This window comes from Ctenocephalides felis, unplaced genomic scaffold, assembly GCF_003426905.1.
Source record: "Ctenocephalides felis isolate EL2017-DRISC unplaced genomic scaffold, ASM342690v1 CF-g0.4_SCAFFOLD_01886, whole genome shotgun sequence".
NCBI classification, from domain to species: Eukaryota; Metazoa; Arthropoda; class Insecta; order Siphonaptera; family Pulicidae; genus Ctenocephalides; species Ctenocephalides felis.
This window is the reverse complement of record NW_020538040.1, coordinates 77,829,199-77,856,740: the sequence shown is the minus strand read 5'-3', so window position 1 is coordinate 77,856,740 and position 27,542 is coordinate 77,829,199. Positions and strand designations below refer to the sequence as shown.

The following is a 27,542-nucleotide window of genomic DNA, read 5'->3' as shown; positions in this document are numbered from 1 at the left end:
TGCAAGTTAAAATTGACAAAAAAGTACATACATGAACCGTTTATATTGCCATTGCCAAAAACCCTGAACCGTTTTTTAAAATTGAAAGTTATCAGGTGGGAGTGATTAGCCCTTGGTAAAGATAGATAAAGATCTAAATAAATCTTTGAAAATTTAGCTAAATAACTTAACTCAATTTTTATTGATTTACACGATTATTTACACATATCAACTTGCAACTTGACTAAGACAATATGCCACTTACACCTAGATTTTATTTATTATACATCCTTAACCATTAACTGTATTGTACATGCATCGATTCCTTAGAAATGGACTCTGAAAATTTGTTTAGCATCTCTAACTTTTCCTGGGAAAAACCAGGATTCATCTGAGTTAGGAAGACTCATATACTTCAGGAAGACATTAATATTTGCATTATGTTCGAAACTTTTTGCTAGGAAATTTGGGACACTAATATTCTAATATTTTATGATGAAAATAGTTCATGATTTATGGTACGGTATTTAGTTTTAAATAGTAATCAATATTAAACAATCACAAATATCTTCAAATAGTTATATGAAAACAATATTAAAATTTGGCATTTGGCAACAGATTTTTTACATGAAATCGCCATTCTGAATATTTACATGTAATATATTTTTTTCGCGTGAATAACATTTACATTTTATATAACGTTATATTAGAGTAGGATTACAGAGATCTGCAAGATGATCTTTTTTTTTCATCTTTTTGTCAGAGAACAATAATAATTTACAGTAAATTTTTAATTTGCATTATATGATGAATTACAGTAAATTATTACCGTTATATATAAACATTTTCTGAAGTGATATGTGTTTGGTCGTTATTTCTGGTGTGTTTTCCTCATTTGATATCGTTACAGATTTACTGTACCAAGTGCCCGGTTCGATAATAGCCCTACTGTCGGTTTTCTATGGGTCAATTAGTGTGATGTCGGTGGCTGGTAATTCCCTGGTCATATGGATAGTAGCCACTTCGAGGAGCATGCAGTCAGTCATTAATTGCTTCATTGCCAATCTGGCGCTTGCCGACATTGTTATAGGACTTTTTGCCATACCCTTTCAGGTGAGAACAAATTTATTTTTAAAAAAACCTGTGGGCTCTTTTGCGGATTAGTGGTTTACGCTATGTGCTTCCAATCAGAATTGGACAGACTGGCGTCAAGCAGTTGTGATATGGATTTCTGTTGATAGCAATATGTTTTCAAGTCAAAATAGCCCTCACTCGGCATTGCTGCATCCAATAAGAAGTCAACACTATTAGAGTTATTTCAATAATAAATTCATCAAAAATAGATATGCCAATAATGTTAGATTGCGGTTTCAAAATCCGCGTGCTGAAAAAGGTTTACAAACAAGCAATAGGAAATATTAAAAACTGCGGACTATCTTAAGGTTAATATTAAGAGCTAAAACGTTTAGATTTTTTTTTTATCAATTTGGAAGCATTTAAGTCAAGCCGAAATGAGGTGATTAGTATGAGTATTGACTTTAACTGACCTGAAAAAAAATAGAAAAAAATATCTCACGTTGATTGGAAATTATGAGCTTTTGAGTGCAACCTAGAGCTTTGGTGAAATTATGACCAATTTTTGGTTTTTGTTGTTATTTTTACCTAATTTTGTTTATTAAGACTTTAAAACCATGATCATACATAACATCTCTAAGACCATAATCAAAACCAATAACAGTATTGTCCCCAGTTTTCTAGAACTAAGACTTTTTTTACTAAAGTATAAATTAAAATTTGCCAAAATCGATCCACTTTGAGAGGCCCTCCTGTAGAAAAAATGTACTAAAATGTGTTGGCAAGTTTCATTATAAGTTGACGCATTTAATCAGGGTTGCAAAATCGTAAAATACTTGAAAATTTTATTATTGAAAAATTTCGAGTAAAAAATAAAAACCTAAAAATAACATATTTTTGCTAGAACATTTTACTCACAATTAGTTCAAATCAAACAAAGCACAAAATTTCATTTGATATCATTTATTTTGCCTATTATTGTTTAAAGTTTAAAGTTAGTCAAATTATATAAAAATTTATCGATTACTAAAATTAAAAAAAAAAAACATATTTAATTAGTTTAATTCAAGGTATATTGATAACTTTTGCTATTTTATGTGACTTTTACTTTTATTGTAAAAAATATTCCTTCAAACATATATTTGTGAAGTGAATTTTTGAAACCAAGTATCTAAAATCCACCAAGAAACCTATAAAGGTATTTTTATAACATAATACAAAGGTGTAGGAATAAAAACTTGAGATACAATAGATCAAATTGAAGAATGTTAGAAAGTTCATTGGTTTCAGGAATAGTTGCTAATTTGTCTAAATAGATATGGCTATTGTACATCTCTCTATCCTTTATACTTAGGTTGATTTTATCAATTTACACATATACGTATATACATATACATAAATCATATTGATATGCCAATTATATATATATATATATATATATATATATATATATATATATATTTATATATACATATGAGTATATTTCAATAATTAGAGAATTTTATAATTATTAACTTAATATGTTTATGTACTGTTTTTTATTATGATTAGTATTGTATAATTTTTTTTTATTTTTTAAATTTATCGTAGGGTTATATTTTTTAAATTAAAATATAATTCCAATAATTGATGCTTGTTTTAATCAATTTAGTCCATCCGTCATGTCAATATATTTTACCTAATATGCGATCGATTCAAATCTACGTTAATTTTTGTTCTGGTGCAAATTCGTTTTTTTTTCTACAATCTCATAATAAAATGTCGATTTAATATTCTATGCTAAGTCAAATAATCCGTTAACGAAAAAAGAAATGATTTTAACATTTATACGAAAGATTTCTATCTTTTCTAAATTAGTTTTACGATGGCTGCGTTATTATTTTACAGATTTTCCCGCTGCCCACATGACGGTGAACTTTTTCAATAACGCGGAGAACTCATAATATTCTATCAGACTTGGCTATTGATTCCAACGACAGTCACAACAAAAGGACTCGAAAAGTTTTTTGGCTAATTGAGTAAGTAACTAGAACAAAAATAATTCTTCTTGCCAACGATATCCTTGTAACTTTATTTTCACCCTTCTACTTTCTTTCACAAAGTCGATTTTTCATACTAATTTCTTTCTTTCACTGTCTTTATAATTTTATATGATTTTAGGCTTTAGTAGTACATAATTATAAATATATATCGTAATATATAAATATATTTATAAGTGTGAATTGGTTTCTGTAAATTTGTAAATATTTTAAGAGGACGAGTTAGATAAGAAATAAGTACGTTATTGCCATGGCTTTTATTTTAACATTGATTTCCAAAGCTAACCGATAACCTTTATAAAAACACTAGTATATTTTTGGCATAAAATATGTATATGTATAAATGTATATGGAACCATAAGTACATAGGGGTGGCTGGGTACGATTGTGCCACTTTTTTTGATCAGCAATAATTTTGTTAATTCAAAAGTTAGCTGTGAGAAAAGCGAATTAAATGATAATTTGAACATTTGTGTACATGGAAATTGTGAAATCAAATCATACAGAAAAGGGCAAGTGTCACAACCATCTACACCCTCAGGGACGGTTGTGACCGGAATAAAAGTAGGTTAAAAAACAATAGGTATAAACACCAATGTAAGTTTTATTGTCAGAAACTACATTCATTGTCAGAAATGCAACAATATATAATAAAACTTATTTTTTTAAACGAAGTTAATAAGAAATCTTTGTAAAACCTTTTTTTTGTCTTACATTGATTTTTATGTCTTTTTCTTTTTTGCATTTCGTCTTAATTAAGTTAATTTTTTTATCTGTTTAATCTTCATTCGAAAAGGACAAAAAACACATTTTACAACCGTATCCATAAAAGTTGTCACAATCGAACCCAGCGGCGCTGGGCCAGCGCACACTTTTGGATACAAATCATCGTTATGATCGCGCTAAATTATCTACGCTAAAGGTAATTGCTGATAATTAACTACTAATGTTCAACATACAGGAAAATAAACAACAAAGTAATCTCTCTGTATATAGTTATCATTGAAAGAAATCGCACGAGAAAACTTACTTTTGACTTCTTAAAGGCAGTGTTGAAGGCACGTTAACGCAGTGCGCCGAATGAACGCAATAATGAGAACTTGTTCAAACAAACATAATACATCTTTCTCTTCTTGGACTCTATCTTAAAATCTGTATAGTTTAGATTTTATGACAACTGTCACCACCGTTCCCTGGTGGCACAAACGTACCCTGTCTCCCAATATATGAGAGCCAATGAAACCAAACCTTTACAGATATTAGGAGTCTTACTTGTTAGGCCAAGATTCATGACAAAGTTTCTTCTTTTAGAATACGAAGAAGTAGAATGAGACTTAATGATAAACATTTAATGTATAATCTAAATATACTGTAAAAAATTGTTAACAGTCAAAACGATGCTAATTTAACTTAATTCAATGCCGATTTTGCAATAATTAACAAAATTTATAAGTATTTATTTCAATGGTTTCAGTTTCAAGCCGCGTTGCTGCAGCGATGGGATTTGCCCGAATTCATGTGCGCCTTCTGCCCTTACATTCAAACGCTCAGTGTCAACGTCAGCGTCTTCACGCTGACTGCCATCGCGATTGACAGGCACAGAGCCATTATGACGCCTCTCAGGTACCTAAATGCAGTAGGTATTTATTTATTGATAATCTAAAACTAATTTAACAATGAGTAATGAGTAAATATATTATATCGCTTTTTATTATTGTTTTGTAAAGCGCAACAGAAAGCAAATGATAACTAAAATTTTACATAATAGTATTTTATTTCAAATGTTGTCCATTATTTTAAACATCTACTAGCGTATAGTTTAAATAATTTTAGATTAATGCTTAGCAGAAAAATGATATTTTGTACTTTCATTTGTCACATGATTGTTTTCTTTTTGATACAATAAGAATTATTCCGTTATTACTATTATTATTACAAGTTTTCTGCCCTTTCTAAGGCAGCTCCATAATCTGAAAGCACCACAAATTACAGTCTCCGCCTCCCTCTTTTGTCCATTATTATTAATATTCACATTTCCAAATTTCTGCTTCTATACTTTCTGGTCTTGTGCTTCGGCTTTCAGTTTCCTGTATTTTCTCTTCTCGTGTAAGTTATCTATCATCTGAGTCTCAGTCTTGTTCTTCCTAATCCTATCAGTCCTTATATTTTATTTTTGACAACATCGTGCAACAGTCACTCTTTTGTAATATGGGTTCGATCCAGTTTTCCCTACTTTTCATGATCGTCTTCAGTAGAGTTTTTTATTCTCCTACTCTCCTCTGTATTTATTCATTTGTTATCTTATTTGTTCACTTGATCCTTTTCAATCGTCACCAACACCACATCTCAAAACTCTACAAATAGTTTTTGTCGATCTTTCTCAGAGTCTGTGATTTGTACAAAGCTTTACTCTAGATATTAATATAATTAATAGTTTCTTTCCAAAGTGGAAACCCAATTTGCTCGTGAATAGCATCCATTTTTCGTGAATTTCGCTTTGACGCTTTCGATCTTTGGCCTGATCTCTGTTAAAGGATGCTTCCAAAGTAGCTGAAGTGCTCTACATCTATAAATTTTTTAATTAGTGTTTTTTAAAGAAGTTTTAAACGTCCATAAGTTGTTTAATTTTTCCATTTATCGAAGAAGTATCAAAATGATTCGTCTATTTTTAGATATGTTATATTGTGTTAGAATATCAGGGTTTGTTTTTAAACAATAACAAATATTTTTTCAGAGCTCGACCTTCAAAAAGCAAAGCTAAAGTAATAATAACATTAATATGGTTGGTCTCTGCGGTTCTTGCATCGCCGATAGCGATCGCTTTAAAAGTGGAGCAAGTACTTGACGAGGAGCAAAGTAAGAAGTCTGCACTAATTTAGCATATAAAATTGTGACTTATATGGGGTTAATATTAATAACTATATTCATTTTAATTAGACGAACTTGGTATTATGAAGAAAAAGCCGTTTTGCCGAAATGTTCGATTAGACGACAATGTTTTGATGGTCTATAGATATTTACTAGTATTTTTGCAAGTAAGTATTTCTATTTCATTATTACGAATTGATAAGTATGAAAACTATAGCCATTTTAATTAAGTATCACATTCACAATAAAGAATGTATTGTGAAATGTGAAAATCTTGTTATTTATTGTTATATATGATGAATCATATACAATTTTGTAACCATAAGGGATACCATATTCATTATATATAATATACATCATGCAATTAAATTCTCTGTTTCTAGTATGTCACGCCATTGTGCATCATAACATGTGTCTATGCCAGAATGTCTCTAAAGCTTTGGGGCTCTCGTGCTCCAGGTAATGCGCAAACTTTGAGAGATGCTTCTTTAACCAGAAACAAAAAGAAGGTAAACCGAGCCTTTATCATATAAATGAATATGAAATTATTTATAATCCATAAAAGACCTCTGGAAATCAAGTGTGAGCATTTTTGGTGTCAAAAGCTGGCAAAAATATATTAATTCTAAATTGGTAACTATGTGCCAAAACATATTTTTTGATGTCCAAAGTTATTTCTAGATGTTCATATATTATATACTTTTATTCTAACTGAAATTATTAAAGTAGTCAACCTGAAAGTCATTCTGATATTCAGATTTATTACATATTATATGATAGTAGATGTGCAAGATTTATTTTTAATACGAGTGTCATTATATTGAATTTGTAATAATTCTCATTATCAGGTCATAAAGATGTTGGTAATTGTAGTTGCTCTATTCGCGTTGTGCTGGCTTCCTCTTCAAACGTACAACTTATTGCAATTTGCCTTTCCCGCAGTAAATGAGTAAGTGTTTAAACATATATGTACTTCTTGCATGTTGCATGTAGCCAGTTTTCAGTGAAGAGACCATTGATACTATAATAATTTAAAGTAGATTTATAGTAATTTTGTGACAAACCATTATATTATGCCTTTTCATATTTTTAGGTACAAATACATCAACATTGTGTTTTTCACATGTGATTGGCTCGCTATGAGTAATAGTTGCTACAATCCATTTATTTATGGAATATATAATGTAAGTATAATGAAGAACAGTAAATCCAAAAAGTAATAAAAAACAAGTTTTGTTTTAAAAAAACATTTCTTTATTTATTCACTGTCGACGTTTTGGAACTAGGTACGTTTCATCTTTAGGACATCTGTCAAGAAACATGATCTTGATATGATTTAAACAAACAATATATTTAAGAAAAGTAGGTGGATTTTTTATATAAAATGTATAAAATTGTGGAAGAAATACCATTTCAGAAGTATGAGAATATTATCAAAATGAAAGTGAATTTATTTGTCAAATCCTGTTCATATGTGTATCATTCAATCTGCCATACATATACTGTAACTTATATTTTTTTAATTTCTAGCACATCTCAGCTGCTTTTTGGCAATAATAATGTAGACATTTCCTTTTTCTTATTCATAATCAAGAATTTATTATACATATTCTTATATTGTCTAGGCTCATAAGTAAATTGAAATTTTTGGCATAGGGGGCGTCCATTAATCAAGTGAGGTTTTTAGAAAGACAAAAAATCACAAAATATCACGTGGGGGAGGGATGGTTATAGTAAGATATTATGTGTATTTATTTTTAACTGATTTTTTTTTTAAATTAAAACATTTTCAATAAAAATCAAAAACTTTACAGTTTTATCGCGCAACTAAAAATACATATGTTGTTTGGTGGGGGTAAATTTTGAATATCACCATGTATCGCCAAGGAAGAGGGGGGGTCCAAAAATCCTTAAAAACTCGCTCAAGTGATTAATGGACGCCCCCATATGACAGTTTTTATTTGTTTTCAATGGCAAATAAAGTCTCAAATATTTACAATGCCAAACAAACAATGACATGTCGTTTTTTGCAATTTTTTCTATTTATTTCTACAATATTACTATATTTTTGTAATCACATACATCCTAAAATAATCTTTAACAAACTTCTGAAAGATTGATCAAAATCCTAATAATCGTTCAGGAGGAGTATATTTACATACATCATTACAGAAAAATTTTATGTATAAAATTATGCCCCTTGCCTCATGGGAACCGCTGTTAAGGCATTACTTAACAGGGGGAGGTTCTAGAATGCTATGATTATCTTTCTTAATTATACTTTTCTCCTAATTAGTGCCATTCGCTTTATTTCTTTTTATTGTGTGTAAGTTATGTTTATGTAAAAAGTTTGCAAGTATACTTTCAATTATTAAAAAGCAAAATTAAGTTATAAGTAACTTTCAATGATGCGTACGTTTCCAGTATCAATTTGACTACTATTCATTGCGAGGATATAGATTTCAAAATAAAAATAAACTAACTGAAACCATTTTTAAAGATAGATATGAGTAAATAAATAAATCTAAAATAAAAAATTATAAATAGATAATCAAAATCTTAAAATATTACGTGGTAACACATGGTATTTGACGTCTTACTCAAAGCCACCACAAGATAATTAACCGTCAGAGTATTGATGCATATATAGATCATAAAACACAAACTTACATGTGTTATCTATATAATCGTTATTTTTAACTACATGTACTAGATAAATACACAATTTGAATTAGTAGAGAAATAAAATCCAAATATAATGAGTATACATGGAAACATACTACAAAATATTTATTCGACTTGATAATTGAAAAATATATATCTGAATTTATATTAATTTTATATTTTCAGGATAAATTCAAGCGCGAATTTCGACGGCGTTTTCTATTTCGCGATCAAAGCTATCGCTTTTCATCACCAGGAACAGACAGTTTCGAGCATAACAAAACAAACGCTCAACTCAATCGTGTCAGATCTACTTACGACTGGGACCGTAACACTGCCCAGGTAAGTACATATTTTAAATCATTAATAACACTGCGCGACAAAAATGGCACTTTTATTTTTTTCCTCGAGCTTTCGTAACAGCTCCAGTTTTGTAGTTTTAGGGGACTACCTCAATTAGTCATTTCGGCTATAATTATTGCAGTTTAAAGAATAAATACGACTTTATCTGCTGTTTTTGGTATGGCTTGGACTCTAAGACGTTTTGTGCATAATTCAGATAGTTTTTGTTACATATGTGCTTAATATGTTTTTGACAAATACCGGAAACCTATGTAGAACTGCGCAAAGACATCTTATTTTAACCACTTTAAAACTGCTTTGCGCAATAAAGATAAAACATCGATTGTTTCGTCTATGTGGTAAATACCAATGAAATAAATTCAGGCAATAGAACCAAATTGTCATAAACCACAACCCCAATGGTATTAAGGTCTACTTATGATCAGCTATACAACCCATATCCATGCTAATGATGAGGAACCTAGAACATCAACATCTCCTGCCTACCAAGTAATGGATGCAGTAACCAACGTTAAAGGAGAAGACAGGAAGAATTAAAATCTGATATATTTGATGTAATTGATTTGAATTCATCACCCGCACTCTTATCCAGAACGGTTTTCGGAAAATTTTGGGTATATTAGCGAAGAACAGGGCGAGAGTATCCACCAAGACATCAGGACTTTGTAGGAGCGATATCAAGGAAAGTTAAACATGATAGCTGACAATTGTTAGAGCTTATGACGAAATCAGTCAAGCCTCGTCCATGTGCAAAAATCATATAAAGACTTTTGGAAGCATAAAATGAAATATGTTGCATTTTTTATTGTAATTTGAGGTAAAACTAGCATATTGGTATATCTCAAAAACTAGATTTGTTAGTAAGTTTCTGTTTTCGGAATCAGTGTCCTCAAATTACTTAAAGACCATCATAACATATCAGGAAAAGTGTTTATTGTCGCGCAGTGTAATGTAACAAATAGATGCATGATATTTAATTATGCCTGATGGTTTTCATTGAGTACTTGGATGGATCCGAGTTGAAAAGATGAATAGAAATTTCTATACATTTGAGGACACTGATTTCTCCAAGATTCTAAACATTCAAATTATATTTGAATTTTTGCTGAAACGTTATTAGAAAACTTATTTATTTATTATCTAGAGTAGTAATATGGTACGAACTTCTGCAAAATGTAGAGTAAGGACGTATTATCAAAATAAAACTCTACTAAAACGCCAACAAATCATAATAAAAATAAAAATCTTTCAGGGTATTTACACATTTACATAAACATATGTACATGTGATATGTATGTAAATTATACAGGTTTACTAATTAGTCGAAATTAGTACAGAAGTGAAATCCAATATTATCTACAGATAGACCATAACTGTCGCTATTAAAATTACATGCCATATAATTTAAAAAAATATAATATGCAAGCGCAATGAAATACAGAAAAGTGAATCTTGCGAACAGAACACACTCACAATTATACGAAATCAGATAGCGTTATACACTAAAAATAAGATATATATGCTGCAAAATCTTGAATTTGGATTATTGTTTGTAACATCTCGGTGGAATGAAACTAAACTCAAAAAAGCACATTTCCTTCTTTAAGTGTAAACCAATCTTTGTACACAGAAGCATGTGCTTCAAGAACTCCGGCTTCCGTAAAAATAGTAAGAAAATAATATCTTACATTATAGATATAGTTTTCCTAACTATTTGTTATTTTTATTAAAGCAGCAACTATGAGAACTAACAATTTGATATCCAAAAAGTACAAAAAAAGAATTTAATGATTTCTAATTATTTGACACGGAGAGTTTTGTTCCGAAGGACATTCGACGCGCCTCAGAAGCATAATTTTCAACGTATTATTGAATTATTTTTATCTTTTTGAACTAGTTTATGTTTTTGGCGAAAAATCCGACAAAATTGGGAAGAAGTATATATGTTGAGCCGAAAATTAACCTTTCGGCGACATTTTCTCCAAAACGACTGAACCGAAAAATTTGAAAACCATTCGATGAAACTCGATAAGGACTCACGTTAATTAGTCTTGCAAAACGCTCGGCCGAGCCATTTCTGTAAATAAAATTAGCAAAAGTGTAAAATATTTCGTCCATGTTTTCGCTAAAATCCTAAGCCGATTTTGAATATTTAAAAACCATCCGAGATATATCAGTTGGGAATCGCTTCATCACGATAGAGTTCACGAAAATCAAGTATTATATTATTTAATATAGTAAATTATTATATGTGATTTAAATATAAAATCTCTTTAAAGTTTGAAATAAGGGCCGCGCTTTTAGGACATACAAGTATCGATTAATTTTTAATGAAAGCGAAGTCGTTTATTTTCTAAATAAACGATTGAAAATTTCATCTAACTTCTGAATCATAACACTGAAAGTCAATTATTTATTCACACGTAGCAGAAAGTTCATGTAATTTTCAAGGCAAAGTGCTACTTACCCCTAGCACGCAATGTGACTTGATGGTTATTGACAGCTGCAGTAGGCAGACAATAAATATTTGAATGTTTTATGGAAAAATATTGACACTAATGACACTAATAACGATGTTCTTTTCACTAAGCTTATGAGAATAACTTGAACTAAAAAAAAAAACAAAAAATATATAAGCACCAAAAAAACAAAAGTAAAATAATTTAAAAATGTCGAGCTAATGTTGGTTTTAATTAAATAAAAATACTACCATCTTAAAGTGAACAAACTGCTTATATTTTAAAGGAATTACATCCATACATCAGATCTAAACAGCGTTAGTAAGTAATAATATGTGACTTACATATACATACATGCCTACACATTCACGACATACGCACTGTATACATTGTATATTATATAATATATAACGATTTAACCCTTTTCACTCGCAAATTCCAGAATTTCTGTGTATTTTGCCGCCCGAATGGCGGCATCCGATTGGAAAGGATTAATTATATATGTATATATGTATATATATATATATATATATATATGTGTGTGTGTATGTATATATACACATATATGTGTGTGTATGTGTGTATGTGTGGTTATTAAAAATTTTAAAACTAAAGCAGATCAGTAATGCCGCAATGCTCCAATCAGCCTTGTGCCGAAGTAATCGTGTATTCGCCTTGCTTACCTTGCCGACCCTGTTCTCCCTGTCCAGCACCAACATGTCCTATGGTATGGTATTCACTTGAAAATTTACAATAATTTGAACGGCTGTAATAAGTTTTTCATAAAAATATGTCGTTATATAGGTATTGTATGAACTCTAACTTATATTAATAGATAACTATACCTCTAGTGAGATACCTTAAACTTATTCGCAATAAACCAAATACACAATGTAAATTTGGAAGGTTCTGCAATTTGTAAGCGTAATGTAAGCGCAACATAATGAAAAGTTCACTTTATAGGATCAGCATATTTCATTAAATATTTTCATGAAAAATTCTTTTTTAATATAGTCTTTACGTCTAATATTCACATTTCAAAATAATAATGCAGAAAGCGGAATGCTGTGTAACTGCGGCTACAAGCGCTCATCCGCCGTGCCCTCCACCTGTCTGCCAAAAACCATCAACGACAATGCGTAAGATTATCTCATTAATAGATAATGTTTAATTAACAGTTCAGCTTTTGCTGTTTACTAATAAAAAATGTGCAGAGTAGGCGTCGAAATCGTCGGTCAAATTATAAAAATTGAAAAAAAAATTATATATGTACCATCCAAAATTCTCTAAATTGGATGTATGTGTATTTGTGTGCAATGCTGTTTGGAAATCTACAGAATTATAGAGACTAGCATTAATATGATCATTTACTTCATCAGGCAAGATAGGAAAGCCATGACACCACACAAAGCATGGTCTCAAAGCTCTCTCTTCCTGACAGTCTCACAAGAAACACATACTTTAATTTAAATATGAATATTTTACATTTTACATAAATTTATTGGTGTATTATATCAAATAAGATATTTAATTGGAAGTATTTAAGTTTGACAACATCAAGTATGTGTTTTTAAGAAAAAAGCACAACAAAAATATTCAGTGTACTATCGATAAGTGAGATATGTAGATTAGAACCAATTCGAATTGTTCCAAAATCATTTGATTTGTTATGATAATGAACAAACTACATTGAATGATTAATGCAAATATTGTGATAATTCTTAGAAAAAACTGTGTTCAAAAAGTGATACTTTAAAATACTGAAAAGCATAAATGCAGAAATTTGAAATTTTTGGCTTAGTGACCGAAAAGTGAAGTGAATAGCAAAAGATTTTGCAAAAAGATTGTTAACAAGAAGTCATAAGTACAAATTTTGAGCTAATATATATGAGTTTTATACGATGTTTAAAACTACAGAAATCAATAATTGAGCAAAACTAAAACAAGTTAGCAAACTAATTTCGTAGTTTCTAAATAGAAATTAAACTTTTAAATTTAAAATACTATTAAATTAAATTAAACTACCATATAAAAGTGTTCTCACATGTACATAACATAAAATAATCTTGTATCACACTAGTTAACAACTGCATGCCATGTTGCCGCCCAGGATGCAAGCACGCACCAAAAGCACCACCATGCTGCTGGGATCTACCATGCAAAGCGGATTGTTTCAACACCAAAGCTGACCAACGAGAATCCGGAAGATATCACGATACAGTAGTTTATCCTGGAAATCTTTGATTATGTTCACTGAATACAACATAAGTCAACATAGAGTAGATCATAGACTAAGGTCATACAAAGTAAATCAATACATGCACCCGACAAAATACAACTGTCTTATTATTTTTTTTAATTTATTATTGTAAAATTTTATCATTAATTGCTTGTAGCTTCTGAACATTTTCTTATTTATTATTTAAAACTATAGTAAAATACTTTTGCCTAAAATAATTACAGTGATACCCCGCTTGACGCTGTTTTGTTTAGCGCTGTTTCGGTTTAGCGCTCTTTCATTCAAGTCGAGCTTTGCGTGCTAGAATATAACATCATAGAGGAAATAGAAAAACGACTGTCGATATTGATCGACAAAGAAATTTACCACCATAGATAAACAAGTATAATGTTTACCACAGTATACCATTAAGCTAATATTTCCTGAAGCCCAATATTTCCACTTATATTAAAGATAGCCTCGTTTTGCATTACGCTTTTATTTGATGGAACGTATCCCCTGCGTTAAGCGGGGTATTACTGTACTTCTATCGACAAATTATATATTTATTCAATATAATTATTTCAGGCATTATTATTATTATTAATAAACTTATTTTCTAATAACTTAGTCGATGTAGTATATTACGGTCGGATTATTAGACTTAATAAACTATGTTATAAATATATTTAGCTTGTCATTGCATTTTGCATCACTAGTATTAAAAATTTTGTGAAATAACCTGATCAGGGTACATAGTACTTGCAAAATACGTGTTTGATTACCAAAATCAATGTAACGGCAATGGCATTTGTAAGTTTGACTTCTAGGTTTTTTCTAGAAAATGCAATTAATCGATTATTAAAATACGCGAATTAATAAACACTTTTCTAGAAACTTTACAGTATATGTATATTATATTACTCATAGTAAATAAGCAATAAATAAGATATTACTGTTCAACCACATGTTCGGTATTTACCGATGTCTGCAAACGATAACAATTGTAAACGTACACCACCGCACAGTAGATTGTATTTCAATACGAGAATACGACAAAATAAGAAACTTCATTAAATTTTATATACAGGAAACAGAAATAAAATTGGTCCGTAATCTGCTTGCATGTCTAATATCAAGACATAAGTTCCGCTAATATAGTTAATTGTCCGGTATCTTCTAATCAGTAAAAGTAAAAGCCTAAGGAGACGTATATTTTTGCCATTTTTTCGGACGGAAGGTAAAGTAATTAACCCATGATAAGATAGTTATTTATTGTACCTTAAAGTAACAAAATAAAATATCATTCTAAAAATAAATTAAATAGCGGCACCACAGCCACTTCAGCGGGCCGCATCAAATTGGAGGCGCTTCGCGGGACGCAAAATAAATACAACAATTTTTAGTTTTTTGTCATTTTTTACTGTGTATTTAAAATAATATTTTAAAGTGCCTATTGTAGCAAATTTTAAAAATATCGATTTTTGTTTGTTTGGTGAGCACCTGGATAAAGTCGTTAATTTCAACGAAAAAACGGATAGTAATTTATTAATGTTAATATTTGTTGAATAAATTAACATACAGAAAATACGCTAAAATGGGTGCTTTGAATTATTAATTATTCTAAATTTACAGTAAAAAATTCGAATGAAAAAATAAAAATGATAGTAGTTATTTTGCGTGCCGCGTTAAAAAATCGTGTTTCGAGAAGCGTTTAAAGTTTTGAAATGAATTAGAGACAAAAAAAAAGACAAATTGTCAGTTTAATTTTTTTACTATTACCCCAGCAATATACAGGTGTTTTTCTATATTTATGATTTTTTTCTTGTTTTCTTTAGTTGATGATTTTATATTAGAGCTTCCTACTTTTGGCGCAACCGTCAAAGACCGTTTGGCATACTTAACCCGTTAAGAAACGGTTTCAAGACAAAAAGCTCATAAGTGCAGTGGTCATAAGACTAATATAGAAATGATACAGAAGTTTCAGAACAAATTTTTGAAAATTGCTTTAGGAGCACCAAAATATATCCCGAACTGCTAATTCATCTCGACACAAAAACACCTTCCATAAAAGAAGTAATAACAAAAATAGGACATAAATATAGAAACAAGCTCATTAGTCACCCAAATTTAGCAAACTTCTTAATAACAGAGAACTATCGACGTAGGTTGAAAAAAAAGCGCCACTGAATTTAAGTCATCAATTTTCCTGATAAAGATTGAAATAACTTAGTCATTATTTACAAAAAATTATTTATAAGTAAATAGTTAAGATTATATCATTATCAATAAAATATCGTTAATATTATAACGAATGGTAAAACAACTATTGAGTTGTTTTTCCAACATGTCCATTTAGTATACAATAATCCTTACGGCTGACAATTGTAAATTCCCCAAATTTATTAAATGTCCTTAACTGGACAGTTGTAAATAAAATAGAGAATAAAAAAAAATATATTCTAAAACTATTTTTAAGAAAGTATTCTAGGGTAGAATTTTGAAAAAATCGATTTTTTAATATTTTCAAAGTTTTACTATCTAAGAAGACGGGTACGAGAATTTTTTTGAAAATTTGAATTATTTTCGGAGATATAGGCATTTTACTGGCCCGGTCTCCAAACTGGTTCGGCAGGGTCTAATCGGACAAAAGGAATTAGGAAGACATTAGACCAATTTATGACAGTTTATCGTCAGATGATATATTAATTCGATGTTTAGGTTCAGAAACTCAGAACAATAAGGAGTCTCTGAACTCATTGATTTGGACTTTCACGCCGAAACATATTCATTCCTGGTTTCGGGTAATTGAAATAGCAACGTTTATTGCTGTTTGCATATTCAATGAAGGTTTCTTTCCGATTTTAAAAATGATGACCCTTATGGTAATGCAAATTGGGCCCGAAACTGTAATTGCTTTGTAATTACTTCTAATTCATTTGCTGTAACACGAGACAACGCCCGGATTGAACGATGTGAAATACGTACATCAAACGCTTCAAAGGAGGCTAGAACTGCTCCATTGGAAGAAAGAAACGAAGAAAATAGTTTTTTTGAAGTAGAAGAAGATCCGATGCATGAAGCAGGAATGGCAGATTAAATAAAAGTAAGTACTAGTGGAGCGCATGGCATCGTGCCTTCAGGCATATTGCTGTACCAAAAAATTTTTTTTTCAAAAGGTTAACATTTTTGAAAAAAAAATTACTCTGAAAAAATTTGATTTTTGAGAAACTATAAATTTTTGACAAAAATTTACTTTTTTTTGAAAAAAAGACTTTTTGAAGAAAAATTTATTTTGAAATATTTTGAAAATTCTAAACATTTTTTTTTTCAAAGCAATCGTACTGCTTTAACTATAAATATCGAAGCGCGTAAGCGCCGCGTCTCCGTCTAACGGATAAACATTGGTACGGAACCCATAGGAAATGTAAACAAAATTTATACTTTTTGTTAAAATCTCTATAAAATATCTGATAATTTGATGTGCATATGTCTAATGATCATTTTTGATCGCCAAAATGGCATTTTTTTACCAGATCTCCGAAACCGCTAGACCTGCCTTCATGAAAATTTTATCAGTTCTTCATCTTGTTAATACAAGTAAAATGATTTTTAAATTATTGAAAACGGACGCTCCTTTCTCTTAAAAACTGAGTTACCGTTTTTGGCACTTTTTGCCCCATATCTTCGGAACGGCTAGACCTGTTTTCGCCAGAAACTAATCAGCACGTATCCTTATTAATACGAATCGAATGTTTTTTGAATTCAAATCGCTTCATCCGTGTTCCCGAAATCGTCGACGAAATTTTGTATTCGCACACACACATGCACGCACACACACATACATCCATTTTTCCAAGGTATGCCAAAATTTTCAGAAGGTTTTGAAACGTAAAGATATATAAAAATTTTCATTTTCAATTTTTTTGCGATTACTATAACTTGCCCTACGGTAATTTAATAGCATATCATTTTTTGCCTTTGACAGCAAAAAACTTCACGCAAAACTTTAAATGCGTTTTTCTCAGAACAGACATTTTCGGTACTCTTCCCATGATTTCTTGAGTTCCACTATATCAATTCACTTGAAATTTTCAGAGAGTCTTGTTTATAGACCTATCTGTAGCCCGAACTAGCATCATCATCCAAATTCCAATTTTTACTATTTTTAAAAAAATCGAAAAACTTTTTTTCAAACAGTCGCCATTTTGTAAAAAATAATGTTTTTTACTCATTGCTTGTTCGGGCGATTGTGACATAATTGTAGGTTAATAATCTTTTTCTTTATTTCAGATGGCTGAGAGGGTTGAAATCTTGAGAAAACTTAGATGCCAATATTTTGAGACCCCTCCACTTCATCAGCTGTCAGTTTTTTAAATTAAACTTTTTTTATTTTTTTTTATTTTATTAATATTAATAAACGTGTGATAAAAAATGGATAGTAAAAATATTCATTGCTTTTTTACGACACTTTAAAAACGACCTAAAATTCACTGCTTTACACTAGAATACCCCCTTAAGCCTAACAAAAAATGTTTGGTTTTTCGAAAAAATTACAGTGGCTCCTAAATCTCCTAAACTTAAGGTTTGGCACATAGATGTAAATAAGCATAAATGTTTGGTTTGCATATATGTAGTGTGGTGTGTGCTTTAAGTTATTTTAAGTCTTTAGTGTTTTTACTGTTGGTTATACTGCTTTAGATAGCACGCATATGAAAGAAACACGTTTGAATTCAGTGCATTGTTCGATTACACAAAAGTTATGGGGAGCACATAATCTTTTAATTTAATTGATATACATCAAACTTAAGTTTTGTTGTGATAAGTAAATGTGCATTAGAATAATCTTTATATTAGAGGTACGTGAAACAAATCGTTATCAGTGTTGACTTATATTGTATTATATTATATATCATAATCAACTACTTTGCTGCTTAATTTAGTTTTTCACTCAAATATTGAAATGGATAGCCCAGAAGAAAAAATTGCTTTAGGCTCAGTAATACATAACAGTGAGAATGATTCAAAAGGGGGTAATATTCCAATGGAAGCAAAATATGCTCAGGATATGACATCTGCTAGAATTACAAGAAGCTATGTGAAGATGATTTCACAAAGTGTTAATAGTAATTCAACAGATATAAAATTTAGGAAGAAGATTAAATTAAGTAACGGTAAAATAACTTACTTTAATTATCTCTCTATCTTTTTAATCACTTTTGTAATTATCATTTGAACTATATAAGCTTAGACAATATTCGAATATGATATGTTTATATTCTATATAAGTATATTGTTATTTGTAATATTTTGTAAAGTATAAACCTTCATGAGAGTCTTCAGGAATTAGCTATTAATTCTAACTGTTTTACTATGATAGTCTAAAGTTATTTTAATCTCATTGACCTTAAATTTTAGTGTTATTTTATATGTTATTTGCCTTTTATATTCTAATTTGTTTTATTTCATAGATACTTGTAAATTTTGTTCCCAGTCAACTGAGAACACTAAATACAATGTTAAAACAGACAGTTTTTTCTCGAATGCAATACCCGAACGCCAAGGAATTAAATATGTTCACAAAATAGAAGGTGAATATTCATCACATTTATTTTGTTTTATAATTATTAGTAATATTAAATTTGTATTATAACAGATTCTGATAATGATGAAACTGTGTTCAAGCTAACAAATTTTGTAATTCACTGCAAAAATGGTCATTTGGTTTCATTAGAAAGTGATTTATTAGAACAGTCAAAATTATTTTTTACGGGCGTTTTGATACCTATTTTAGATGAAATGCCCATAAAATCAAATGAGATAAAAATTATTTCTGAGCAGCCTATTTGTGAATGGTAATGTAGAATAAATGGGGATTAATGTTTTTTATAATGCAATGCTTGTTATGACATTATCTATGGTCGTTTGGATTAAGGTTTATTTCTGGATTTGATGGCGGTGAACTCTGTTTGATTGGTATTACAACGAGTTATGGATATTATTATCTTTTAAATCCCTTACCAGTATACAAAGAATATATTCAAGGCATATTGTATAAAGGTGAAGTAACAAAACTAGTTGTTGAATATGTATTGGACTATGGGTATCTAGATCCAAGCTACGAAGATATGTGTACATTTGTTGACAGCCAACCGAAGTATCTCTCCAATAATAAAAAAATTATTATTGATGATGTTATCAATAATGGTAAATTTATCTGCAAGCAGGTAATTGTTGATTGATCTCTTCAAATTCTTCTTCTAATTATATAAATGTCTGTGACCATCTGAACATTAATTATTTATATTATATTTAATCTATACAATATTTTTTTGTCTGCTGTACAACTGTGTCTAGTGAAGACACCATATGTAATATAGTTGTTTGGCAGGCAAAATGTCTACAGTTGTTTGGATTAGGATAATTATTAATTGAGACATATATCGAACAGATTTACCATATTGATAATGAAGAGCAGAATGAATTCATGCTGTCTGATATTTCATGCGTTCGTACTTTGGCAAAATTAAGTGGCGTCAGTTTAAGTAATATATGCAGATCAAATACACCTCACTCACTGAAGCAGTTGAAAAAAATGAGGAAAACTGTAACCACTCCGGCTGTTCATGAAGTAAAGTATTGTCATATCATAATAGCCTGGAATATAATTTATTTTACATTCACATATATTGAATAATTAATATCATTAATAATTGTTACTGTAGGTTTTCAATTCTTTTATCAGTAGCATTAATGCACATATGGACTTCTCTAAATGTGATGAGCAGAAAGTTAATCATAGTAAAATTGTTAAATGGAATTGTGATGGAACTGCCTACAAAGATGCATTTTTTTACAAATCTATTAAGGTATTAGTTTTTTTCGTGTAAAATAAATGAGAAAAATGTTACGTATATGCTTGGTTGGGCAAACAATATAAAAGAAACACAACAACAATACACAAAGAATTACACTACAACTGGAATTTTAATACTCAAAATAGTTCTCAAGGACTCTAATGCCTTTTTGTTCAATAATAATATTTATTTTGCATAATGGTATTTGCTATTATCTTCTTCTGAGACTCATAATTCTATGTTTTTCTTAATCTAGAGACTCATTTTTAGTAAATTTCTATACTTAACATATTTTCTAATAATTTTAGATTGGTACTATTATACTTAATTCTGGTGACTGTGTTTTATTGAAATCATTCAATGGCAAAGAAAATATAATTGCTTGTATTACATATTTTTTTGAAAAGGCCTGCATTAAAAGATTTCATTGTCAATTTTTTGCACGAAATTGTGACATTATATTGCAAGAAGCAGGAAATTCAAGAGAAGTAAAATAATTTTTACTGTAAATATGCATACACTAAATTACACTAAACTTATTGAATGATTTATCTATAATCAGATATTTTTGACTGATATTTGCCAGACACTGGATTTGAAATTAATAATCAAGAAGGTATCAGTAATTTTTAAAGAATCTTGGAATAATGATTATTTAAACCAGGATAGAATTGAAAGTATAAATATTAATAATTCAGATTTATTTTACAGCAAGTTATATCAAGAGTTTGTATATTTTATATTAATTTTACTTATTTTCTGTTTTTCAAAGCATGTAGTTTTTATTTTGATCATTTTACCAATTTCAGGGAAAGTGGATCTTTTATTAATGCAGATAATATAATAAAATTAAATAAAAATTCTGATTTTGAATGCATCATATGCAATATGAGAGATTTGAAACCAAAACCTGTTTTAATAAATGATAGTACTATATTGTGGAATGAGGAAAGGTATGTCAGTTTTTAATTTTCTCATTGAACTTTTTGTTATCTTTATTTTTAAATAACTGTTTGATTTTTTTTTCCAGATACTCTACTGGTGATTTTGTTATTTTGGAATGCCGAATGCAGTCACAGAATAGGAACAGTGATGCTTCTCAAAATAAAGTACTAATATTTTATTTATTTTGCATGCACTGATGTTGGTTTGAAATGATTTCAGATTTTCTTTGCATTCAAAAACAATTTACACATAATCAACTGCATTTTACAAGAGCCATCATTTCTATTTTATGAATGTAAAATAATTGTTGTTTTATTATCAGGTCAATGACTTTTGCGATGAAAATTTATATACGGAATTCTTTAGAAAATCTGATGTGCCACACGAGAGTAGTTCAAGCCAACCTTTACAAATTGGTTACATAAAAAGTATTCTGCAGAAAACTAGGGTAATAAAAATATTTTCTCAGGTTATTAGTTCTTATACTGGTTCAGTAAACTTGTTTACATAATTACTATTAGTTTCAACATAGTCCTTGCCATAATTTTTTTAGATCTTAATATACAAACATTCTGTTTTTTTATGGGTGAATTTGGTTTGTTTTAGACATAATTTTGACTTAATATTGTTTGCAATGAGCAAAATATAAATATACTTAGTGTGACGGATAAACTTTTTTGAATGTCAAGATTTTATTATAGTTATTTTTTGACAACAATTGTTGTAATAATTAGGTAATTATAATTTAACTCTTTCACTGGGATTGAACATCTCCAAGAAGTATCAATTTAATCATATAGTTTAAACTATAAGTTTAAATTGGGACTTCTTGGAAATGTTCAATCCAAGTGAAAGAGCTGAATTATAATTAACAAATTATTGCAACAACTAATTTTTATATTATAAAATAGAGTTTCAATTTATATATTTTTTTTTTTCAGAAAAGTGATAGTGGTTCAGAAATATGGTTGAAATTATTAAAAATGTATAGACCAGAAAATATTACTGGTGGAATTGAATATAAATTTGAAGTGAATGAAATTATTTGGTCCTATGAGGGTTTGAATAATAATCACATAATATATGGTAAAAAATGCTGCATTTTTTTCACTTTCTATATTTTTCCAGAATTTGATACTAAAGCGACTAATATATATAAGAAATGCTATATTTCATATATTAAAAATTTACCTCAAAATCCGGATGAATGGGTTGCTGCAGGTCCATTACGGTTTTATTTTATTAAGATGCTAAATGATAAATATGAAATGAACGAGGTTTCAGGCTTCTGTTTGCAAATTCAATCATTACAAGGTATTACATATTATTATAAATAATTATATCAGTGTAACTTTCTTATATTCATTGTCATTTACAAATAAGCTCCATTATATGCGAAGCTTAAGAAGCGTATGAGCACTTTGGATATATTTTGTGGCGCTGGAGGATTCTCTGAAGGTTTAAAAGCATCAGGATTGAGTGAAACCAAATGGGCTATAGAGATAGATAAATTTGCTGCTTTAGCTATTCAAAAAAACAATCCAGGTGCAACAGTTTATAATGAAGACTGCAACTCTGTTTTAGAAACATTACTACAAGGTAAATAAGAATACTATTTGAATGTATTTGTGATACTGTGAAGAATTTGTGATACATATCTTCTTGAAAATGCTGAAAATTAAGTGATATAATACATGTATACACATTACCCATTAAATTAACATGAGATTACTCTTTGATTTGATATAGGCGGTACTCATAGCAATGAAAATCTGTTACTTCCAAAAAAAGGAGAAGTTGAATTATTAATTGCAGGGCCACCATGTCAAGGATTTTCCTCAATTAATCGTTTTTCTAATACTGATGTTGCTCAATTATCAAATTTTCTAATAGCAAATTGCTTATCTTTTGTGGATTTTTACAGGTATACTTTATAAAAATTGATAGATGTTTTAAATAAATATATTTAAAAATATATTTCTTACCATTACAGACCTCGCTTCTTTATATTAGAAAATGTAAGAGCATTCGTTACACATGAGAAAGGCATTACATTAAAGTTAACATTAAGTTGTTTACTATCATTTGGCTATCAGTGTCGTTTTGCAATTTTGCAAGCTGCTTACTATGGTGTTCCACAAAGCAGAAGACGGTAACTGTTTTTTTTTTATTTATTTATTCTCAGTAATAATTTATTTTATTAATATATAATATATTTGTGTAGTTTATTCATAATAGCTGCTGCACCAAATGAAAAATTGCCTACTTTTCCTGACCCAGAAAATAGTTTCAGTCTGAAATCAACTTCTTTGATAATACATATAGATGGTAAACAGTATTCACATTCTAATTTATTAAGAATATCGGCTCCATATCGTACAATAACAATTAAGGATGCTATATCTGATTTATCAGATATGTGTCAAGAATATGCTGATGAACATGATATTGTGGAAAAGACTTTTTATAAAACAGATCCAATAAGGTGTGTTAAATTTATATAACTTTATATAATAGTTTGTTAACTTGGGTATAGATTTTGGTTAATTTATGATTTTGAATAGATTTATTTATTTTATAGTTTTGTATTAATGTAACATGTTTAATTATTATTACTTATTCATTAGTATCACTTATTAACTATTATTACTTGTTTTATATTAATTAATTGATCAAAACAACTATGGCAAATTTGGACTTGTATACTTTGGAATAAATATTTGTTTTTTTTTTTTTTGAAGTTACTATCAGAGAACGGCAAGAAAGAATAATAAATTTGAATACGTCTTAGATCATGTGGCAAAGCATCAAAACATGGTAAATAAAGCAAGAATTCGTTCAATACCTTGTCACGCAGGTGCAGATTGGCGAGATCTACCAAATATAGCATTTGTTTGTGAGGATGGAACCCAACTAGAGGTGATAAAGAAATAATATATATATATATATATATATATATATAAATATATATAAATATATAAGGCTTGCACCAAATACTCGGTTACTATTCGGTATTCCGCATATTCGGCAACTTTTTTAATCGAAAAAATACCGAACAGTAACTGCCGCCACACTCAGCGACAGCATTGTTGATGTTTTATCTTTTATGCAATAATGAGCGATGGATCTGTATTTGGAAGAGTTTAGTATACATCATATGATATAAAGAATTAGTTTCATTATTCTATATATAAAAATTTGAACTTTATCGACTTTTGAGATTATAAATGTACTTTTTTCATGATTTCACCATTTATTTTCCTATCACATATAGTATTCAAGTATTCGGCGAATAGTATAAATAATACCACATATTGCAAATTGCAAAGAGTAACCGAAAAGTGATTGCAAAACTAGACCTCAAACTTGAATAAACATGTAGCGCGTTAGTAATATAACAACTACTGATAGTAATTATATTAATACAAACGAGTTTAAGCGCCAAAAACCTGCCGAATATTCGGTATTCGGTCTCTAGAGCTTGCCGAATATTCGGTATTCGGCATTTTGCCGGGCCTGATCCGGCTCCTGGCCTGAACCAATACGGCCCGCGATTGCAATCTGTCACAGAAAAAAGAATCATGTTCTTTAGAGCTTTTAGACTTGTTTTAAATATTCATAAGGGCGTCGATTAATCACGTGAGGCTTTTAGGCGGAGGGGAGGGGGGGATTGACAAAAATCACAAAGTATCACGTCGAAGAGTTAGAGGTAAAAAGGATAGGTGGAAGATATCATGTGTATTTATTTTTTACCTGAATTTTCAAAAAAAAAACGTTTTTTTAATTTTAAACAAAATTTTTAATATTTTACGATTTTAAATAAAATTTTTGTAAATTCAAAAAATTGGTTTGAAAAATTTCACATGACTAAAAATGCACATAATGTTTGATGGGGGGGAAAGGCTAATTTTAAATATCACGACGTATTACAGAGGGGGGGGGGTCCAAAAATTCCTAAAAAATCGATCACGTGATTAATGGACGCTCCCTAACGAGACAGAGTTATCGCATCGAACAAACATCCTAAAATATTTAATAGCCCACAGAAGTTTGTTTAATTATAAAAATTTATTGAAATGATTGTATACTATAATTAATTTAATTGCATATACGTATTAAAGGTCTGTTTGAATGATATCAATTAGAAATCGCATTTTAGTGAGAGGGATAATTTTATATTCGAAATAAAAAATAGTTGAAAATTTTATCTAAAAAGCTAAATCTTAATTATAATTGATCAAGTCAATTATTACATATATCTGTTCACTCAAAGATGAAAAACACTCTTATCGTCTAGGTGAAGTTGAAATATTGTCTACTTTTATTCTTACCACTCAGTTGTAAGACCAGTTCTAAGGTCTACATTGAATAACTAACGAAACCAAACAATGCAGTTGAAGTAAAGCTGTCAAATTTGACAAATTGATACAGTGATTTATTTTATTATCGACATCACATATCTTTGACCACCTGCCAAAAATTATTGGAGCTTCGTGAATTCAATGATTATGATGGTGTCAAATTGTACCTGGTTCAGTTTTTTGCTAATAAAAATCAGAAGTTTTATGAAAGTGGGATAATGATGCTAATGACATTGATCAAAATGGACAATGCATTACAGAATAAAGTTATTTAATTCCATGAAAAAATCTTACAGAATTTGATTATTATAGTTCTTACAAAAAGATAAATTAACAATGAAAAATATTTAACTTTTAGAATATTTAATTTATGATTTAAATGTTTATAGTTAAGGAGACAAAAAATACTTTTCATATAATGAGTATAAAGAACTAAACAAATAATTTTTCAGTAGATGTGTTAATATTTAATTTGAAATCATTCATCATTCTAGATTCTTCAGTACAAATATGAAATACAAACTAATACAGGTTTACAAAAACGTGGTGTTTGTGCATGTTCAATGGGTGGTAAATGTAGTAAGGAAGACTATCAATTGAATACTTTTATACCATGGTTTTTACCGCATACAGCTAAGCGAAATAATAATTGGGCAGGACTGTTTGGTTAGTACTGAAACTGTAACAAATATTTAATGCAAGTATTATGAAAAAACTGACCTTGTTATGGTATGTTGTAGTGTATTGAATATATAAAATGTTAAGTTTAACCAAGAGCATTTAGAAATAGTGAAATGAATTTGATTCTAAATTTACTGAATTTTTTATTACAAGATTATAAGATGTAATCAGTATTTCATAAAAAATATGCTTACACCAGTATGTATAACATAGCATTTAATCATTTATTTTCAGGGCGTTTGTGCTGGAATGACGTATTTAGCACAATTATAACAAGTCCTGAGCCCACAGGCAAGCAAGGAAGAGTTTTGCATCCAAGTGCAGATAGAGTGATAAGTATCAGGGAATGCGCGCGTTCACAAGGATTTCCTGACGAATACGAATTTTTTGGAAATATCTCCGATCGATATCGTCAGATTGGTAATGCTGTTCCACCACCTGTTGCCACTGCAATTGGAAGAGAAGTAATAAAAGTTGTTTTATGAGTTTTATTTTCTTATTGTATTTAATTTCAGACATGAATTATATAATGTATTACACTTAATAATAATTAAGATGGTTAATTAATTAATGATTCACTAATTTCAGTTCAATATTATCTATTTTTTATGACTGTGATTTATTATTTTTATTGTATGTTTTATTGTAGTTTCATTTTTCATTTTACCGAACTACAGTGTATTCTTTTTACAGTACAGTTTCTTAATACTGTAATATGTATATACGGGTTCGTGAGTTCGAATTCCGCTCTGGACAACTTGACTTCGTGCAGTAGCGATTTCTTATTATTTTCATTTTCGATTTTTTTACGATTACTATATAACTTACTCTACGGGAAGTTAAAAATATGTTTGCAATTGAAAATATTCCATTTTTGAGCACTGCGGTATGAAATGGCAATGGGAAATTTTTCACACTTTCTTGAATTAAGTTAGAGTTTAACTCAGCTTAAGGACTTGGCTTAAGACAACACTACTTACTATCATTATATGTAAATATATATAGTGGTACCCCGACTTATGAGTCACCTGACA

The 27,542-nt window shown here is 29.5% G+C and overlaps 2 protein-coding genes across 2 annotated transcripts; both read left to right on the top strand.

Annotated features, from left to right (window-relative positions):
• The first annotated feature begins 837 nt into the window (after positions 1-837).
• Positions 838-13,769, top strand: LOC113375386 (RYamide receptor-like). Its single transcript, XM_026615323.1, has 9 exons — positions 838-1,092; positions 4,567-4,715; positions 5,827-5,948; positions 6,030-6,127; positions 6,344-6,469; positions 6,809-6,909; positions 7,054-7,144; positions 8,811-8,966; positions 13,527-13,769. Exons 1-9 carry the CDS (start codon positions 838-840, stop codon positions 13,668-13,670), a joined length of 1,242 nt encoding a protein of 413 aa, XP_026471108.1. The 3' UTR covers positions 13,671-13,769.
• Positions 13,770-18,627: 4,858 nt separating this feature from the next.
• LOC113375385 (DNA (cytosine-5)-methyltransferase 1-like) lies at positions 18,628-26,993 on the top strand. The gene is made up of 20 exons (XM_026615322.1): positions 18,628-18,838; positions 19,136-19,255; positions 19,321-19,519; positions 19,600-19,891; positions 20,116-20,295; positions 20,390-20,509; positions 20,830-21,009; positions 21,084-21,247; positions 21,331-21,474; positions 21,552-21,630; positions 21,789-21,914; positions 22,408-22,525; positions 22,595-22,780; positions 22,850-23,065; positions 23,216-23,390; positions 23,460-23,618; positions 23,691-23,951; positions 24,208-24,385; positions 26,322-26,493; positions 26,743-26,993. Exons 1-20 carry the CDS (start codon positions 18,628-18,630, stop codon positions 26,991-26,993), a joined length of 3,531 nt encoding a protein of 1,176 aa, XP_026471107.1.
• The last annotated feature ends 549 nt before the right edge of the window (positions 26,994-27,542 follow it).

Coding starts and splice junctions, on each gene's coding strand:
- LOC113375385 (XM_026615322.1), top strand. CDS start 18,628: ATGGATAGCCCAGAAGAAAAAATTGCTTTAGGCTCAGTAATACATAAC. Junction 19,520..19,599: donor GAGCAGCCTATTTGTGAATG/GTAATGTAGAAT, acceptor GTTTGGATTAAG/GTTTATTTCTGGATTTGATG. Junction 20,296..20,389: donor CCACTCCGGCTGTTCATGAA/GTAAAGTATTGT, acceptor TTGTTACTGTAG/GTTTTCAATTCTTTTATCAG.
- LOC113375386 (XM_026615323.1), top strand. CDS start 838: ATGTGTTTGGTCGTTATTTCTGGTGTGTTTTCCTCATTTGATATCGTT. Junction 4,716..5,826: donor GCCATTATGACGCCTCTCAG/GTACCTAAATGC, acceptor ATATTTTTTCAG/AGCTCGACCTTCAAAAAGCA. Junction 6,128..6,343: donor ATTTACTAGTATTTTTGCAA/GTAAGTATTTCT, acceptor CTCTGTTTCTAG/TATGTCACGCCATTGTGCAT.